Source organism: Sphaerodactylus townsendi, linkage group LG01 (assembly GCF_021028975.2).
Source record: "Sphaerodactylus townsendi isolate TG3544 linkage group LG01, MPM_Stown_v2.3, whole genome shotgun sequence".
In the NCBI taxonomy this organism is placed as follows: Eukaryota; Metazoa; Chordata; class Lepidosauria; order Squamata; family Sphaerodactylidae; genus Sphaerodactylus; species Sphaerodactylus townsendi.
In genome coordinates, this window is record NC_059425.1 from 45,837,316 (window position 1) to 45,855,809 (window position 18,494).

Consider the following 18,494-nt stretch of genomic DNA (forward strand, 5'->3'; position numbering starts at 1 on the left):
CTTTTTTCAGTTTTCATATCTGAAACTGCCCAAACAAGAAAAACTGTGCCAGATTTACAGGCAAATAGGCGAAATCTAACTTTTTTCAAGCCTTCTCTCTGATATGATAAAACAGACACATGTTTAGAACATCTCTTTTACACTACACATACCATCTGAGGTGACAACAGAGTCTGCATGAGGAGTTTGTTGCCTCAGGTAAACATTTTTCAATTACCTTAAACAATGACAAGACTGTAATGAAAAGTTTAAAATGCATCCCCTTTGCTAATTAAAATGGGATACAATCCCTTAATTACAGGTATTCTTCAAGACTAAGGGAATATCTGAACCCAAATCCCCCCAATCCAAGTCTAATTCTGTAGGCTGAGTTCTGCACAGGGACAAACTTGTTGCTGCAACTGCAATGAACAGAAGCAACATGGCAAGTTTCCTCAGTTTCCCTGTCCTAGTCGCCTAAGAGCAGCCTTTCTCACTTCCCCAAGGTCACCAGGGCTTTTTCAGTTAGTAACTGAATCCCATTATAGTGGTGTAACATAACAATCGGTAATCAGGTTGTCAAAATTCTCATTTTCGTTTTTTTTAGTCTCTAGCCCCCTTTAATTGCAGATATGCTTTTCTCCCTTATCTCAACAATGAAAAGGGCTAGAGACTTACTTTTTCCAAAAAAAAATGAAAACTAAGAATTCAGACAACCTGATCCACAGATTGTTATATTATATTGCTATAATATTATTCAATTGCAATTAAAAAATATGCCCCCCGTGTGGCAGGGAAGGAAATGGCCACCAAGGAAAGCGAAAATAGCTGTGATTTCAGTGGGAAAATCTGAACTTTCCCACACATAGCAGTTATCAAGTCTTTATTGTGATTTTTTCACAAAGCAGGTTGGAAAAAAGTCAGACCAAAACAAGAGAAACCCCAGAAGGTCCATGAAAATACTACACTGTTTTGGGGAGGTAGGAAAAAAATTGCTTCCCAACAGCTTTGAACCCAGAGTAAATGGCCTAGTCATGACACTATACTAAATTAATTACACATTCCCAGAAATTACTGAAAACTCTAAAAGACCATGATGAAAAAATACCTAATGATGACCAAAATACTGTTTTTAATAATTTTTAATATATCTGTTCTTGAAGATAAAAGGGATTGGGTGTCTTCTGGCTCACAATCCAAGAAGATAATTTAGCACAACAATTTAGTCAGAGTAACTTCTGAAAATGGCATTTTATTCAGTCATACACAGAATCCTGATTCTGTCATTACAGGTCACCAAGTGTCACACCAGGAAATAATTTATCTAAGCTTGGCACTAGACAAATTTACACAATCGAAGCACTTCCTTTCCACATGTGTTGAACTTTTTCGCAGAGGTACCAGTCTATCTGAATGACAGATTAAAGGTAATTCCATCACTGTTTCTTTTCAGAACAAGCTTGTGTGTGTGTATAAGAGCACTGTAAGTCAATTCATAGAGTTTAAAACACAACAGGACTTCATCCTAGTGCTTCTCAGTTTCCATTTTTGTCTGAAAGAGAAAATAAACAAAAACATCAGTTGCACATACCTATGGGCTTTTTCTCAAAGGATGAAAAGAAGTTTAAGAAGGAGGGGATTCAAAGAAAAAGCATTTCACTTTGGCATATAACTGAAAATCCCAGCCAAAAAAAAGTCCCTGGCCAGAGGAAATAATTTCCTCTCCCATCACAGCACAAAGTCTACTGAAATAAGTAAGTTTTATGGCTGTAGAAGGAAGAGGAAGAACCATCGGGGCAGGGGTAGCACCATGGCACATGTGCTGAGCAATAGCATCACCGGGCTAGTTCACCCCCAAGCAATCAAGGCAAGCTCCCAATGCACTGGAAGCATGGCTGGGGCGCAACTAGCTTCTACTGTTTCTGATCAAGTTGGCATGTTTTCTGGCAGTCAGATCCAAATGGTTCTGTACTCAGAATGCAGGAAAGCTACATTCTCCCCTCATTAAACACATGCTCTCTTATGGAGTGGGGAACTGTTAAGAACGGTGGACTGTAATCTGCAGAACCAGGTTTGATTCCCCACTCCTCCACATGAATCCTGTTGGCTGACCTTGGGCTACTCACAGCCCCATCTATCCCACAAGGTGCCTACCCCACAAGGTGCCTAAGGCTGTTAGTCACTGCAAGCAGTTTCTGCAAAATACATTATATTCTAAACAAATCCTTCATATAAAGGTTTTGAGTTTTCAATGGAGGACATCATCCAACTATTAAAGGTTTAGGTATGGATATATTTTGAAGGATTATGGTCAAACCAGCACAAACTGGAAGGGGTACTGGCAAACAGTCAAAATGTTATCTATGCTATGGGCAGAAAATATCAACAAAAGTTTATTGACAAGAAAGTTGCAGACTGTAAACGACAGAAATGACTTCTATGCTGCTTTATTCTGTTTCAATCAGTATGATGGAACATTGCTTCTTTCACTCTTTATTACTTCTGCTTTATCTGCAATTTTGTGTTGCCTGGGACTCTGAATAAATGACTCTTGGTTTTCATTGATAAATTTGCCAATCAGATGTGAGCCAGTCTGGTTTAGTGACTGAAGTTAACACTACGATCTAGGAGACCTAGGTTCGAGTCTCCATTCTGTCATGAAGCTGGGTAACCTTAGGTCAGTCACACTTCAAGGAACTCAGGGTGGAAGGGCAGGATAAAAAGAGCAGTAAATAAAATAAATAAAATTCCACGCTCCTTTCAGTAGTGCAGGGAGATTGAACAAATGATTTTATGGTTTTGTAATTATCGTATGCGAAAACCTCAAGCTACCCAATCTCACTGAAGAATAAGTAATATGATAGAATATATTTGCCAGCATCTCTTAATCATATTTACCCCAAGATAAATCATTATTATTTCAGTAAGCTTATTTACAGGTAGGTAAACTAATGATTGCAGCACTGATTGCAGTTGGAAAGCGTGACAGATTCCTTGCTTGCATAGTATTCTATTCATAGTATTCTGTGGATGAAAATGCATTGAAATAAAGGTACAACACGATCTGCATTCTATAATGTAAATATACTTAACAGATATTGCACAGAGATACTAGAATCCAGAAGAACCAGGAAGCTTGCAGGCTCAAACTCCTACTCTGCCATGGAACCTTAGGCCAGACACACACTCCCAGTCTAACCTACCTCACAGGGTTGTTGAGGATAAAATGGAGAAGGGGGAAATTACAAAAACCACTTTGGGTCCTTTTTGGGGAGAAAAGGAGGATATAAATAAAGTAAATAAATATGTTCTTTCCTAAGTTGAATTTTCATTACATGAAAAAACATCCCATTGAAGATGGACTCTAGCCCTTCACAACTTTATAATATGGATACAGGAACTACCTTTAAAAAAAAAGAAATGTATGAAACTGCTTTATACTGTTTCGGGCCACTGATTTACCAAGGAAAATATTATCTTCTCTGACTGACAGGAACTGTCTGGGGTCTTTTACCAGGAGACACCTGAAAACTGAACCTAGAACCTAGCAAGACAAATGCTGTACCACTGAGCCATAGCTCCTCCATTAAAATGATTTACTTTAAAGAAAGTATGCTTGGAACACAGTCAACCAGCCAGCCGCGCCTGCTTGACGTAAACCCCAAAGACGGAGGACATCATGACCCTTTCCAGGCATCGTCCTCTCTTACCTGCTCAAGCCAGGTCCAACTTCTTCTGCGTGGCCGACAGTTGGTCCTGCAACCGCCGCTTCCTCCAGTCCAGATAGCGCCTGCGCACTCGGTTTGCCTGCCAGCCCACCAGCACCCCAGAAGCGAAGGCCAGCAGCACGGCGAACTGCACCGACCGCTCCGACAGCGCCTCCGAACCCAGCGCCATCGCGATCACGCTTCCTCTCCGCTACGGCGGCGTCCGAGACCCAAATCACTTTGTCACGCGTTTCGGAGACGAACGGAGAAGTGGAGGAGCAAGGTTTGTAGCGGAGCTCCCTCCAGTGGCGGTGATCGATTGCCTCTGAGCAAAGTTTTAAAGGGGACTGACCAAATTCGCAAGCACGAATTCTTCATCCACCTGCTTATCCAGTAAAACCTAATGAAGGTTTGGAAAAAGTGAAAACTTTTTCAGTTTTTAATTGTTGTTCTAGAATTTTAATATGGACCAACACGGCTATCTTCCATCTTTGTTTAAGTGAGACCAAAGATTGGCTCGCTTTACTCCTCTGTAGACACTATTGTAACCAATGACGCTTAATTCTGAGGAAAAGAAACTCCAAACTAAGGCACAGACAGTTAAATGCATGCAGTCTACTCTAGGGAAACTCCGACAAAAAGCTACTGCAGTCTCTGAGACAAAAGTCTTATTGAATAGGGAGTGGCTTGCTTCTGAGTAAAGGTGCATTGGAGCAAGCGGTTCCAGAGGAGGGAACTCGGTTCTTTTCCTGTACCCCTCCAACTGCACTGCTCCCCCCCATTTCAAATGATGGTCTGCATCAGTTGGTTACAACCAATACAATTTGTATGTTTATGAAAACTGCCATTGAGTTCAGCAGGAATCACAAGTATATGTGCTTCAGATTGTAGGTGTGGTCAGCTGAAAGTTAGAGGGGCCGGCTGAGTCTCCCACTCAATCTGATGGATGTTTCTTCCACATAAATGAGTGTAGAACTGCAACCTTGGAGGACTGCTCATGATGGGCACTAGAAATGTATGAGAAGATTGTTTGTACAACCAGACTGGCATCTGCAAAACTCAAGCTTGAATCCCCACTGGACCATGAAGTTGCTGGATAACCTTGGTCCAGCCATACATTGTCAGCCTAATTGCCTCACAGGTTTGTTGTGAGGATAAAATGGAGGAAAGAAGAACTGCTACTCGAGGAGGGGAGGGTGACTGCCAGTCAGCAAGATAAATATGCTGTAAACCTCTTCGTGGTAATAAAACTGGCCACAACTTTTTTTTATTGAATGCTGACAAAGAAAGCAGAGGCAGACAGATCCTGATCACTGGGCAGCACCCCAGTGCTGGGGAAACCAAGAGCAGGAAGTCAGTGGGAGCCAATTGGCCGCTGGGCACTAAGTGGAGCTCCCCTTGATGCCAGGGAGTGGGGGCCATCCAGCAGCCCCCACCTGCGCAGGAGGCTCCTTAGAGGGACCTAGAAAATGGGGAGGCAGACACACAGGCTCCGCCCCCCCCCCAAAGATCAGTCTTCATGCACCCCACCATGTCCTTGCTCTAAAGCTTCTGAAGCCCACAACCAATCACATAGAACTTGCTGAATGCTGTGGAGCCACGTACCTAAGTTTCTAGTACTCTGTCCTCTGAAAGGAACCAGTTAGAGCTACCGGAATTTCTTGCTGCTCAGAGAAGTGTATAACAAAATGTATTACAAGTAGCTTTGTCCAACAGCAATAATGTGAAGAACACATTGCATGTTGCCTTGTAAATACAGTTCTTGTGTTATGTTATTCATTGGCTGGGGTGTACTGGACTGTTTTAAGAATGGGGCAGAAGCAACACTTCTCTTTTGTTTCTGTTCTTACTCAGACTATTTTTTTGGAGTGTCTCCATTGATCCGCTCCTATTTCCCTCACTTAGGGCTACGAACAATTTGGAGAAAAATGCTTTGTCTCTTTAGCCCAGGCTTAATGCGTAGAAATGGACAGGTGAAACTTTTCTGGTATGAAGGTAAATAACAACAGGTAACTAGCATCCTATGAAGCCTGCATTAAAGGGGCAAGACATATTTCCTCCAGGTTTTGGCAACCCTATTCAAGCTGCAGAGTCCCTCTCCAAAAAGTAATGTACACATTACTCCAAGAGGAGTGGCTCTACATTAATCACACATGATGTTACAAAGTCCTCATGTTCCTCAGATATGTTCTGGAAATTCTGTGCTCAGAATTAAATTCCCTGGTGCATGGATCATATCACAGTATGTGGAGGGAGAAAGTTTAAATCTTGTGCAGTTTTTTTGACCTGAAATAGCCCTGGGGGAACACTGCTTGCCTGTCTGGGAAAATTTATATGTAGCTAATTAGTGCAGACAAGTTTCCTTAACATGGAAAAAATAGTATCTTCCTAGTCCTTCAGCCAAAATAGAAAAACGTCTTGTTGCCCCAATACAAATGTCAGCTCAATGAATGGCAGCATTGGGGGGAAAAAAAGATAACTCCATGCTGGGGATTATTGGGAAAGGGATTGAAAATAAAACGTCCATTCTGCCTTTATATAGATTGATGGAGTTGCCAGTGTAAAAGTTCTAGTTGCTGCAGTTCAAACAAAGACAGTGAAGAGCTGGGAAAAGTGCATATGAGGGCAACCAAGATGGTTAAGAGGTTGGAAAACTTTCTCTATGAGGAAAGGATAAAGAGTCGGGTTTTTCAGTTTCAAAGGTTTATAAAATAATGTATGGGGTAGAGGAAAGAAAGGGCTTTGGTGGCTGGCATCTTCAGAGGAATTCCTCTGAAGATGCCAGCCACAGACACAGGCGAAACGTCAGGAGAGAATGCTGCTAGAACACGGTCATACAGCCCGGAAACCACACAGCACCCAAGTGATTCCGGCCGTGAAAGCCTTCGACAATACAAAGGGCTTTTTTCCTTTAATAGAACTTGAGGAGCACCCAATGGAATTGACAGTCAGTGGACTCAGGATAAAGGAAAGGATGTAGTTTTTATTGAACAAGTAACTAAATTATAGAATTTGCTGCCAGGGGCATAGTGATGGCCACTAACATAGATCGCTTTAAAAGGGGATTAGAAAGATCCATGGTCCATCAATGGCTACTAGCCACAGAGAACCTCCATATTCAGAAGCAGCAACTCTGTGTCTACCCATGATAGAAGGCAACATCTGGTCTCTGTTTTTGCTGGTGTTCCAAGGCAGCTGGCCAGCCATTGTGTGAAACAGGATGCCAGGGTAGATGCTCTGATCTAGCAGGGCTTGTCTTATGTCTTCTGTGAGCCAGAACTCCCTTTCTCAGAGGCTCTGTTATTTTGGTGCCCTGCTAGTAGTTCTGTCAGAGCATAGTTTTGGAATGAGTGGCAGCAGGAGAATCCACCCACAGACACCAGGCAAAGACTTCCTGCTGGAGAAGGTAGAGGGGGCCTCATGCATGCTCCCCTGCCAGTTCCCTTCTCTGCAAGGTAATTGCTGATATTAATTTTGCTCAGGGGTATATTCATGGGAAGTGGCATGTTGCTTCCTTGTGTTAAAAGAGATACCTGGGAAAGTTATACGGCTACATTCCAGACCTCTTGTTTTTTGGTTTGAGTAAGAGGGTTATAGAAATCTGTAACAGTAAGACTGGGTGGAAAGTTAAGGTGTCTACCTTTTCCCTTCCCTTCCCCAGCAAATACAAAATCATTGTATCCACAGCCCAGCCAGACTCAGACCTGCACTAGGGATCAACCCGTTTCCTTTAATTATTGCTTTAAAAAGACCAGGAGTGGCCCTACAGTGGTTGAATCATTTGGGGAGCGGTCTCCACCCTGCCACCCCCCCCTCCTTTAAAAGCAGCTGAATGAACTGCATTGTACTCTTTCAATGCAGCCTCCTTCTGTATGCGTCCCTGGAAAGATAAATGCTTTCTTAGCATTCCTTGGGCATTGATTAGAGATACAGTATTAAGCTAACTGGAACGCTAAACTTCCCTTTCCTGCATGCCAAATCCCGCCACTGGCAGATGAACTTTTCAAAGTTGAGGCTTGTGGCCAAGCACTAACCACAATCCAAGAAGGCTGCCAATTTTTCAACCTCTACAGCTTGGCCTGAACAGCAGCTAGTGGAAGAGAAATGTACTCTAACCGCAGGGTTCAACTAGTTTATGCAGTGCATTGAGCCCTGGACAGTAAATTTATCTTGTGTCGGATTTCTCTTCTGTCTGCCGCAATTAGCAGAGAATAATCTTCATCTCCAAAATATGGACCGCTTCACCTGCTAATTTCTGCCTGTCAAGCTGCTGCTAAAGACCCAGCTAAGGAAGATGGTTGGAAAATTGGCAGTCTTACAGTCCACAGTCCGCCCCGACCAAGAACCAAAAATGCACAGATGTGTTTCCCAGGCTTTTGTGGAGTCATTCACAGCTGGAATCTCAGGCTAGTTATTACCCAATTTGAACCTGATTCTCCATAGCCCTAAAGTTTTTAAACCAATGTCTAAGGAATATGCCAAAATATGACTATTTTTGCTTCTCTACACAGTCAAAATAGCATTACAGAATAAAAATATTAACTGTCTTCAACATCTAAGAACTTAAGGAGCAGACAGGTGGTCCATTTACAGGGCAGTCCTAGGCTGATTTTGCACATCAAAATTGCCCCTCTGTTGGCACAGGGAATGCCCCGATGCAGTTGGAAGTTTTGCACAGCCCCCAGTGCTGCAGTGTGGCTGCCATGTTTCTGCCCTAGAGCTGTCCCGCGGCAATGGCTTTGCTCCATGTATTTCCTGAACTGCAAAGTTTGAGTCCTTTTGAAATGCACTTTTGTTGCTCCAGAGGCTTCTGCCACCGTGCAAAACTTCTCCGTAGCAGAAATGGGGTCAGTTTTTCCGCCTAGCTGCTCTGGCCCACCCTGCCATTCTGGCCCACCCCACCAATGGACAGGGGCTGAGAAGTGGCACCTTCCCCCCTTGCAGTGAAAAAAACCTGGAGGCAGAAACCTTGGTTTTTATAAAGGAGGGAGAAACCTTGGGCAGAAAAACCCGCATGTGCAGGCGCCGTGAATGGCAGGGCAGCGATTCTCTCACACATGCAAGAATTTTAGATTTACATTTTAGATGGAAGGGGATGGAAGATGACGATCCCGTTGCACATGCAAGGATTTTAGATAGGGGGGTGAGGGCACCGATTCTCAGCACCTGATTTGTGTTCTGAGTCATGTAAAACTAAAATAGTGAAAGTGGTGGAGGGAATCGGGTGAGATTCAGCCAGTCCTGACACAGGAAATGGAGACTGCCCACGTAAAAATAAGTGAAAGAGACTACGGTGCTTATGGGAAAGCCCTGGCTTGGGAGGAAACATTTGGGACTTCCCTCACCGACCCTAACTTGAGCAAAGCAAAGAGCCGGGCAGCAGTGGGGAACTACAAGCAGGGTGAGAAGCTCACAGCAGGTATGCTCCCCAGCTAAGCCACAGAGCATTTAGAAAGTGCAAGATCAGCCATAGAGAATTACGGTACTCAGTTCTAAGGCCATTCATTTCAATGGGCTTAGGCTAGAGTAACTCTGCATAGGATTGTGCTGCTAGTCTGGCCTACTGTTTTATACCTGGAAGAGTAAACAAACAGGGTGAGGCCCTCCCCTGCTGCCGCCTGATATTTAGAGAGAGCCATGTTATTACTCCATGTTACAGCACAAAAATCAATAATAATTACAGTGTAGTGAGCCAGCATGGTGTAGTAGTTAAGAGCAACGGATTCTAATTTGGTGAACGAGGTTTTATTCCCTTCTCCTCTGCATGAAGCCTGCTGGGTGACCTTGGGCCACTCACAGAACTCTCTCAGCCCATGCAGAGGCATCAATGGCAAACCACCTCTGAATATCACTTGCCTTGAAAATCTTAAAAAGTCTCCATAATTCAGCTGTGACTTGATGGCACACGCGCACAGTGCCATCTGCATAGAACTGCAACATTATTATGGTAAATGTTGTTATGGTATTGTTGCCGAGTGCAGCCCATTTTATCATTCATACCTCCTCATCAGAACTACAAATCAGTTTGTAGTGCAGATATGTCCAGATCTCCTATGCTGTATGGCCTACAAATCCAGTGAAGAGTCTGCATGGTGTCACCCTCTTGCTGTGGCTTCAAACTAGTGCTTCAAAACTTCCCTTTGGTGACCTTGGTTAACCCTGTGTGGCAGTGTCCTATGCATATGTACTCCAGTGTTCCAGAGTCTACTCTCAAGTAAGTGTACAAAGCAGTGAAGTCACACTTTTTAAAAGAATTGAACACATTGAAAATAAGTCTGTTAGCTATTTGTCTATAGCTATTCACTCTAAGTCACAACCATTGGTGAGGATAGCTAAACAGAACATGCAGGTTGAGAGGCAGTCTACCTCACAAGGCCAGTGACAGGGGACAAGACCCTGCCTTTGCACTTTAGGCCCCTGATTGACTGATTTCAGAGACAGGATCCTGGGTTAAAGGGACCTTTGATCTATACATATACTGTATAACTTCTAGTTTTAACAGCTGCATCATAATCCTTCTGCAGCTAATAAAGTCTTGCTCCTCTGTATAGGAAGGCAAGTGTATAAACTGCAGAGTGAACGTAGGCTGTCCGTGTGCCACTGCCATCCTAAACACATTTGCCAGAGACAATGAAGTTTATTGGAAAGTGGAGCTGGGAGGTATTTCTTCTGAGGATAACTATGCGAAATCTGATTTAGTATAGTTCTTTGGGAATAGCTTCGGCTCATGAGCATCCGTGGCGTGGGATTTACTCCCAAGTACAATACAGAGGAGAGCGCTTTAGGACTGCAGTCCTGCGCGCATTTACGTGGCAGCTCTGAACCGATATGCCTGGATAGGATGGGATTGCGTGGCTTCACCCGTCCAACATCAGGGAGTCACTCCCATGGAAGGAAGCACGCTGGGGCGGCAGCCAAAACTTCTCTTTGCAAATCTGGCACCGATGTGGGGCGGGAGGAGACGCCCGCCGAGAGGGGGATCCCCAGGCCAGAGGGTCCCGCACAGCGCGCCTCCAGCCGGGAGGGGTGGGTGGGTGCGGCCGCCCACCGCCGCTGGCCTCCAAGCCCCCATCCCGTTCCCCCGCGCTGGCCCGTGGGCCGTTTCCGCTCGCCGGAGTCACGTGCGGGCGGGGATTAAAGCTCGGAGGCGGCGGCGGTGGCGGGGCTGGTCCGGGGATGGAGTCTCGGCGTCGAAGCCAAACGGGGATCCAGCCGGAGTTGCCGAGCGGCGCGGCGGAGGCGCTTCCGCCGGACAGTCCGGGTGCAGCCATGGGCAACCCCGCGCAGGAGGTGACGGCGGCTGGGGAAGCGGGGAGCCTTGCTGGCAGTCCGGGATGCCCGCCCCGCGGGAGGGGGCTGCAGCGTCCGCGTCGCTCGCCCGCCCCGCGCCTTGCGGGTGGGGCCCCCGCTTCTTTGTTGCTGCGTCTCATTCCTGCCCCCGACTCAGCCCCTGCCCGGGATCCCACACAGGAATGCCTGCCTGCCTGCCGCTGCAGAGGACCGGGGCAGCCGGGCTCGGGTGCCGGAGGAGGGGCTGGCTGGGGCGGATGGTGCTCCTTTGCACCCGCGCTGAGCTCGCTCTTTTGCAAACTGCGAAAGCGCTGAGCGAAGCACTTCGGCGCATTCCTTGGCCTGAGCCGGCGCGACCCTACGGGCGGACCGGGCAGCTGCCTGTTAGCATCACGGAGTCCAATGGGCCAGATTATGCCTCGCTGGAAACTCGTGTGCAAGGCTGGGCTTTGGACTGTCTTCTGCTAAATCCTGCTCCTTTTACACGTGAACGTGTGTGTGCGTTACAGATGCCAGGGGCTGCGGGGGTGGGCGGGCGGAGTGATCCCAGGGGTCTGGTCATTCTGGAGTTCCCTGATGTCACTTGTTTTGTTATAATGGTTGAACTTGGTAATGAGAGGCAGACTGTCGTTTTTGAATTCTAGGCAAAATGCTGTGATTTGCTCTAACACAGGAGGCGTTCTGAGATGCCTCCTCAGTTTGTCGTCTTCATGGCATGGCCCTCCTAGGGTGAAAGAAAGACTGAGCCAGGCCTGTTGGTTAACAACCCAAAGAACACTGCTGTAGTTGCACTTTGCCATCCTCACGTGCACTGCAATCCGTGCTCTAAAGTCACGATGGCAAATCTTTGAGCTCCACGTGTCAAAAATTCAGAAATGGTCTAACTCAGTAGTTCTCAACCTGTGGGTGGGGATCCCTTTGGCGGTCCAACGACCCTTTCACAGGGGTCGCCTAAGACTCTCTGCAACAGTGTTCTCCATCTGTAAAATGGATAAATGTTAGGGTTGGGGGTCACCACAACATGAGGAACTGTATGAAAGGGTTGCGGCATTAGGAAGGTTGAGAACCACTGGTCTAACTTGACTGTGCTGGCATGTCACCCCCACCCCACCTTGAACAAAAGTGAAACAATTCTTTTACCTATTCGCTTATTTTTTTAAAAATACAGTCCAATTGTGTGAGGTGATGCGTATTATAAAAAGAAACATCAAATAATTGCAAAATGACTTAAACTCAAACAGGGAGAATAGTTGTTGTTGGGGGCTGGTGAACAATGGCATGTCACCTAAGATCATAGCATGTCACCTTTGACATGTGTGTCACAGGTTTTCACTTTTCTGGAGTAAGGTGGAAGTATTTTACTGTACTGATTCCTAAGGAAAAAGGGGAAGCCAGTTCTAATGGAAAGGGGAAGTTGGTGTGAATTTTGATCTGAAACTTGGTTGACTTTTTGGTCCTGCTTTCCTGTTGTGAAGGAACTGGGTTTGGTTTGGTTCTTTTCGTTCTGTGATGGGAAAGGCTTCCTCAGCCATACACTGATACTCGTCTGTTGCAGATGCTGTGATCTTAGTCTGTTGCTTCCACTGTGGATGAGTCTGACTTGGTGGCCAAACAGACTGGACCTCTTCAGACTGAAGCGGGAGGGACTCCATTTTAAGTGCCCTCCATGCATTAAAGCCTGGGATATTTTTCTTGACCTGCTGTATAGAGTGCTCGTTGTTCAGGCTAGGTGCAAGTCAGGTTGTTTGATCCACCCAAGGTATGCTGACCTTTTTGAACCTGTGTGCTATTCTGTGTTTTTTCTCATTGTGGATTTTCAATGGCAAAGCAAGAATGTGGAAAGGTATTGCAGAAAATACAAATGACCACCTTTGACAGAAATTAGGGGTATCAAACTAATTTATTATGAGGACCAGATATAACATTAATGTGATTTAATTAGCTTGGGCCTGGTGGGGGGGGGGGGCTGCCTCAGCTGGTGAGGCCCCAGCAGGCTCCCCAGCCCAGATTGACACTAGCGGGCATGACTACCTGAGAGGGCTTATCAGGCCCACAAACAAGCTGCGGCAAACCCCCTCTCTCCCAATCTCACCTGGTGAGCACTGGGCCTGATAAGCCCTCTCAAGGCCTGGGCCCCATTTGACACCCCTGAGTTAGACCATTGTCAGGCTGTTACTGTTTTCTCCGTTAACATACTTGGCAGGCACACATGCCAAGGAAAAGAATTTTCTGTGCCCAAGAAGACTGAAATCTACATGTTGACAGGAGGAGAAACAAGGGAAGTGAAGCAAAGAAGGTATGAATATGGGCAAAGGCTTTTGCTTTTACTGAACACTTCATTTTGATAGAAGAACTGGAATCACCCAGTTGTTAGCAGAGTAAAAACACAATAGAGTTTAAAAAGAAATTATCCTGTATTAGGATTCTGGTTATAAAAAATTAGGCCACAAAATATATACAACAAAAAGAGGAAGAAAAAAATGATGTGGAACGATGCACAAGCAAGCAGACGAGCTTACATAGAAACAAACATCAAAGCAGCATCAACAACACAGCATACGGAGAAAAGAGCAGCAGGAGAATAAGGCAAAGGGGTAAAAAGGGGAGGTGTGAGAAGCATACAAAACTATACCATTATATGCAAAAAAGGGAAGGTGACCCCCAATTAACCTATTAGCAGCTCACCTGCCCTGCTGTACCAGAAACAACCAAGTAAATGCAGCTATCTTACTCCTGCAAGGACTTCCTGAAAAAATTGCTAGGAATGCCAAATATTCTAACACATTTCACTTGGGAACAAAGACTGAAGGGGCTAAGTTTTAGACTTTGTAACAACTGTGAGTTTTGAAGAGTGAAGAGCTGTTTAAGCCTTCTGGGCTGGCATTCCCAGTGTAGCTGGTAGGCACAGTAGGAGAATCATTGTGACAGGAATGAACTGTGAGAGCACGTATAATGTGCTTGGTCAGACAAGGAGGCTGTGGATTAAAGGCGCTGTGCATCATGAGAGCTGCTGCATCAGGGTTCGAGACCCACAGCTTCCAAAAACTACCAGCATTATTGCTTGGCAACACTGTGTTGCTGCATAATGGGCAACTTTTGTGTCCTCAATGGGCATAAAGCAGAACTTGTCTCAGTCTCTGTCCACTAGCACTTGGATTACCTCAGGACATATGAAATGGCGCTTTGTTGGCAAGCTGTCATCTCTTCCTGCGGCTGTTCCAAGAGCTGACATTTTGGAGTTCTTGATTTTAACAATGTTGCGTGCCTGGAGCAACATCCAGGTTTGTTGTGTAGCCAAGGCCTCTGCAACTGCAGGGTCATGCTGTTTCCATGTGCTGCTATTAGTGCTGTCTGTTATGAATGGTGTGAAGGAGGAGATGTTCTCAGAGGGCTCTCTGGAATTGTGTGCAGCAGGGGGCAGGAGGGGCTGGCTGGCTGGCAAGCTTTGTTTCCCTCAACTTCTCTCAAAGATCCTGGCAACAAAGTCCCTTCAAGGATGCTCTTCTAAACTTTATGTTTATTTAGAGAGTTCTATTTTGTTTTTCTACCATTTGTCCTTTTAAGGTGACTCAGTTAACAGTTAGTTAAAACAGCATGCATTCGACTTGTGAGAGAACAAACTCAATTTTGTTGCAGCTGAGAACAGCTAAAAATGATTAAGTGATTCCATATTATTGCGCACCAGCAGCTTTGAGGAAAACAGGACAGACTTCATCATGACTCTTAAAGAGCAGGGACCAGCCATGTATGAGGAGAAGATGTCCATGGATTGGGGTGCCACTCTAAAAGAGACTCTGTCCTTGGCAGAGTCTAACCTCTGAATGTGGAATATGTAGAGTAGCACCTTAGCCAACAGGCATGGGGGAAGGTAGCCCTTCACACAGATTGCACGGGGTCAAGTTAGGGTTTTATGAGTGGAACCAGCACTCAAAATTGTGGCTTGAAACAAACCTAAAGGGTTACAATGTTCACATGCCTTTCAAGATTTCACAAATGCAAATGGGCTACTTGCAATCCCCCGGCTTCCTCTTTGTTCTCCCCGGTTTGCTTTTGCCCATCTGAACGTTCTTCTCTTCCAACTATATGTTTTATTCATTTACTCTGCAAGTAAATGAACGGCATTGGCTTCGAAAGCTGGGTGTGCTTGGTAAAGTGACAGCCTGTTTCTTTCTTTTTTTTGTAAAAGAAAAATGAATCTTTCATCTTCGGGGTGGATCTGATTGCTATAGTGGTTGTTGCTCTGAGCACATCCAGCAACACTGGGGGACAGAGGAAGAAATCATGCAATGGAAATTCTTTACTTGGGCAGCCAAAAAAATTGGCACAGACAGATTTTTGGCTCTATAATCTTAAAGCAAAGAGGGTATCTTGTTCTTTGTTGCTGAAAGATATTCTAGAAAAAGTGTGATTTCCCACCCCAACTGCTCCATTGTGAAATGACTGGCTGTTCCCAAAATGGTGACTTAATATTCAAGTGCATGTGTTTACTGCTGTGACTTTTGTGTGCAAAAATGAGATGCCATTGTGATCTGTTTACCTGGGAGAAAAGGCTGAAACTGGAAGAAAATTAGGTCCAGGGTAGTTTATGAATAAGTTACTTTTTCTGACCCTGCCAATGGTAGGTTACTGGCTTGATTACTGCAGTGCATTTCTTTTGGGCTGTCTTTGAAGACTGTCTGGTTAAAGTTAAAGTGGAAACTTTAACTGGTCCAGAATTGGATAGCTGGATTGTTGACTGAACCTGTCTGTTTTTGAGATGAGTTAATTGTGATTGGCTTTATCGCTTCTGTCTTTTTAAATATAGGATCAACATCTCAACTCTGATGCTTCTGCATGTACATTAGCATACTTTTAAATCTCAAAAAAAGCTAAACTGGGAAAGTAATCTAAGAAGCCCTTACTAGAAGTTGCAGAGCAGTGTTACTGACACACAAGCCTCATTCTGTTTGGGCTCTTCAAGGCATCTGGGCCCTATGCAGTCATCCCATGTCTTCCCAGCAATGCAGCTCATTTCTGAGGCTGCCAAGCCATCGGAAGAGTATCCTCATGCTTTTCCTTCAGTGCACTGGCACCAGCTGGGTCAATTTCAGAAATTCCAATCAAGAGGACCAATACTCTTAGCTGCCCTGCCATATTCCTGTTTCTTTGCTACCCATGAGGGTAACTTACTGCTACGGCAGTGTGCTATAGTGGTTTAGAGCAGTGGACTCTAATCTGGAGAACTGGGTTTGATTCCCCACTTCTCCATATGCGTGGTGGACTCTGTTCTGGCAAACCAGGTTTCTTTCCCCACTCCTCCATATGAAGCTTTGGGGTGTCCTTGGTCAGCACAGTTCTCTCGGAACTCTCTCAGCCCCTCCTACATCACAAGGTGACTGTTGTGGGAAGGGGAAGAAGTTTGTAAGTCACTTTGAGACTCCTTATAGTTTACAAAAGCAGGGTAGGAGTCCAAATTCTTTTTCTTCTCTTGGGAAATAGCCATCTAGCAATCAACTGCCTCTCTTCCCTGGCAGTGGCACCTGTGGTAGATAGACTGAATGATTGAGGTCTGTGGTATGGAGAACAATGACCAGCATCTAAAATAGAAAAGCGTCCAGAAGCTGGCAGATAACGGGTGCTGGAAGCACAAAGCATAGTTAGTAAGACAGTCCAAAGTCAAGCACAATCCCATCAGAGTCCAAGAGAGGGCAATCCAAGTCATGAGTCAGGGTCAGTCAGTCCAAGAAGTCAAGATACCAGGAGTCCAAAATACAGCAGAGATGTGTAGGGCTGTCTAATAGACTGCTTAAATAAGCCTGTATCTTACCAGGGTTGAGGAGCCAGCCGTTGCCCATTAGACTGTTCAGGCATTCCAAGCCAGGTGCTGTGCATCAGCCTTCCTCTGCCTCATTGCTGTCAGGGAGTGATCCATGCTGGGCCGGCAGCTGGGCACTCCGTTTTCTCTCTTGCATTTCATATTGAAGCTGTCTTCCTTATTGCTCTGTCTAAAGGCTTTGCTGAGCCCTGTGGTGATGCTGACTGTTGCTGGGTTGCAAGCACAGCTGGAATCCCTGAGCTAGAAGGCTGCAGATACTGTGGCCAATTATGCACAGCGAGGATTCTGCAGCTTCAAAGAGAATTGGCCAAGGAGTCTTTGTTTGGGGGCATGTTCGGCATTATTACCCACCTCTCTGTTGGCAACGGGGCAGGCATTACCCATCAGCTGGCTTTTTGCTTGCATCTGGGGGCGGGGGACACCCACAATGTTTTCAGGTTCTCTATCATGCTTGCATGCTTTAATTTTTAGTATAATCTTTATTCTTTATCTTTAATTTTATCAATCGATTGTTACGTCAATCTATTGATAGATGATAGGTTGACATAAAAAGGTGAACTATTAAAGAAAAGTATTGAATACGACATCCGTACACTTTGCCTGAACTCTGATTGTTTTTATGGTGGGAAGGGAGGGGGGAGTAATGGTGGTGTGCAAACTGCAAAACTGCAGAAGGACAACATGAACTGTCGTTTGCTAAGCTCCCCAGGTCCTTGACAGTCTGTCTCCCGATGTGCTGTAAACCCAAACATCAAGACCAATGGCCTTTTCCCAGTGTGGTCTGGAGTCACTGTTGGCTTGTATGTAAAACTGTGAGGCTGGAGACGTCTCAGTTTGTTGATCAAATACGGGGTAAATTGAATGCTTGGACTTATCGCCCGGTCTTATTATTTTAACTTTTTTTTAGTGTTAGTATCAATTTAATGATCTATCAATATGGTTATTTTTTTAAAAAAAATCTGAAAGATATGCAGGAATGGGGAGGCCATGGGCAATAGAATTAGTATGGCAGAAGCAGTGACAAAGGGAGGGGAAACTGTGCCTGGGACATGAACTGCCTGCACGCCTCCTCCCGTCCCCTCCCACCCTGCCCCACCCCGGCATGCTCCTGTCCCTACCCCCCAACATGTGACTGCAATGGTGGCATCCGGGGCAAGCCCCCCCCCCCCCCAGATGTCCCAATTGCAGCTCCGTCTATGGGCAGAAGTAGGAAGCGGTCGGCAACAGGAAGGAGGGTGAGGGGGAAGCATGCAAAGCAGTGTGAGAGAGTGGGGACTAGACAGGCTGACTGTGGGCAGAGAGAAGAGGTCTGGGGCAAAGCTGTGCCCACTGGCAAATCTGTCCTTCTCTGGCAGTGAAGGGAAATTAAAATCATGCTACAAGTGAAGTTGCATGTCGTGGAGAGAGTGGAAAGTGAAAGTGGGGAGAGAGGAAATATGTCAGTACAAGAAATCTTGCTGCAGCGGACATTCGCCTCCACCACACAACAAACACCTTTTCAGCCAGTGAGACATTTTCTGCCTGCAGTGGTTCCTCTGTTTTCAAATGGACTCCCTCTATTTCCTCTTTGTCTGAGGAGGTTTCAGCAGGCTGACCAGTCATAAAAAGTTTTTATTAGAAAAAATCCATGCCCATACTAGTCTAGACAGCAACAGACTGAGCAGAGGATACAAAAAAACACCCAGTACAAATGTGCAGTTTTC

The 18,494-nt window shown here is 45.5% G+C and overlaps 2 protein-coding genes across 2 annotated transcripts in view; one reads left to right on the plus strand and one right to left on the minus strand.

The window, feature by feature from the left end:
- Positions 1-1,211: 1,211 nt before the first annotated feature.
- MTLN (mitoregulin) lies at positions 1,212-3,932 on the minus strand. Its single transcript, XM_048499555.1, has 2 exons — positions 3,690-3,932; positions 1,212-1,531 (listed from the first exon to the last, which is right to left on the minus strand). Exon 1 carries the CDS (start codon positions 3,874-3,876, stop codon positions 3,694-3,696), a length of 183 nt encoding a protein of 60 aa, XP_048355512.1. The 5' UTR covers positions 3,877-3,932; the 3' UTR covers positions 1,212-1,531; positions 3,690-3,693.
- Positions 3,933-10,738: 6,806 nt separating this feature from the next.
- LOC125424721 (two pore calcium channel protein 1-like) overlaps positions 10,739-18,494 on the plus strand; it is a 40,187-nt gene continuing 32,431 nt past the window's right edge. Inside the window, 1 exon segment of the mRNA XM_048482153.1 lies at positions 10,739-10,976. Within this exon segment, the coding sequence (XP_048338110.1) occupies positions 10,863-10,976 (114 nt within the window). The 5' untranslated portion in view covers positions 10,739-10,862.

Coding starts and splice junctions, on each gene's coding strand:
- MTLN (XM_048499555.1), bottom strand. CDS start 3,876: ATGGCGCTGGGTTCGGAGGCGCTGTCGGAGCGGTCGGTGCAGTTCGCC.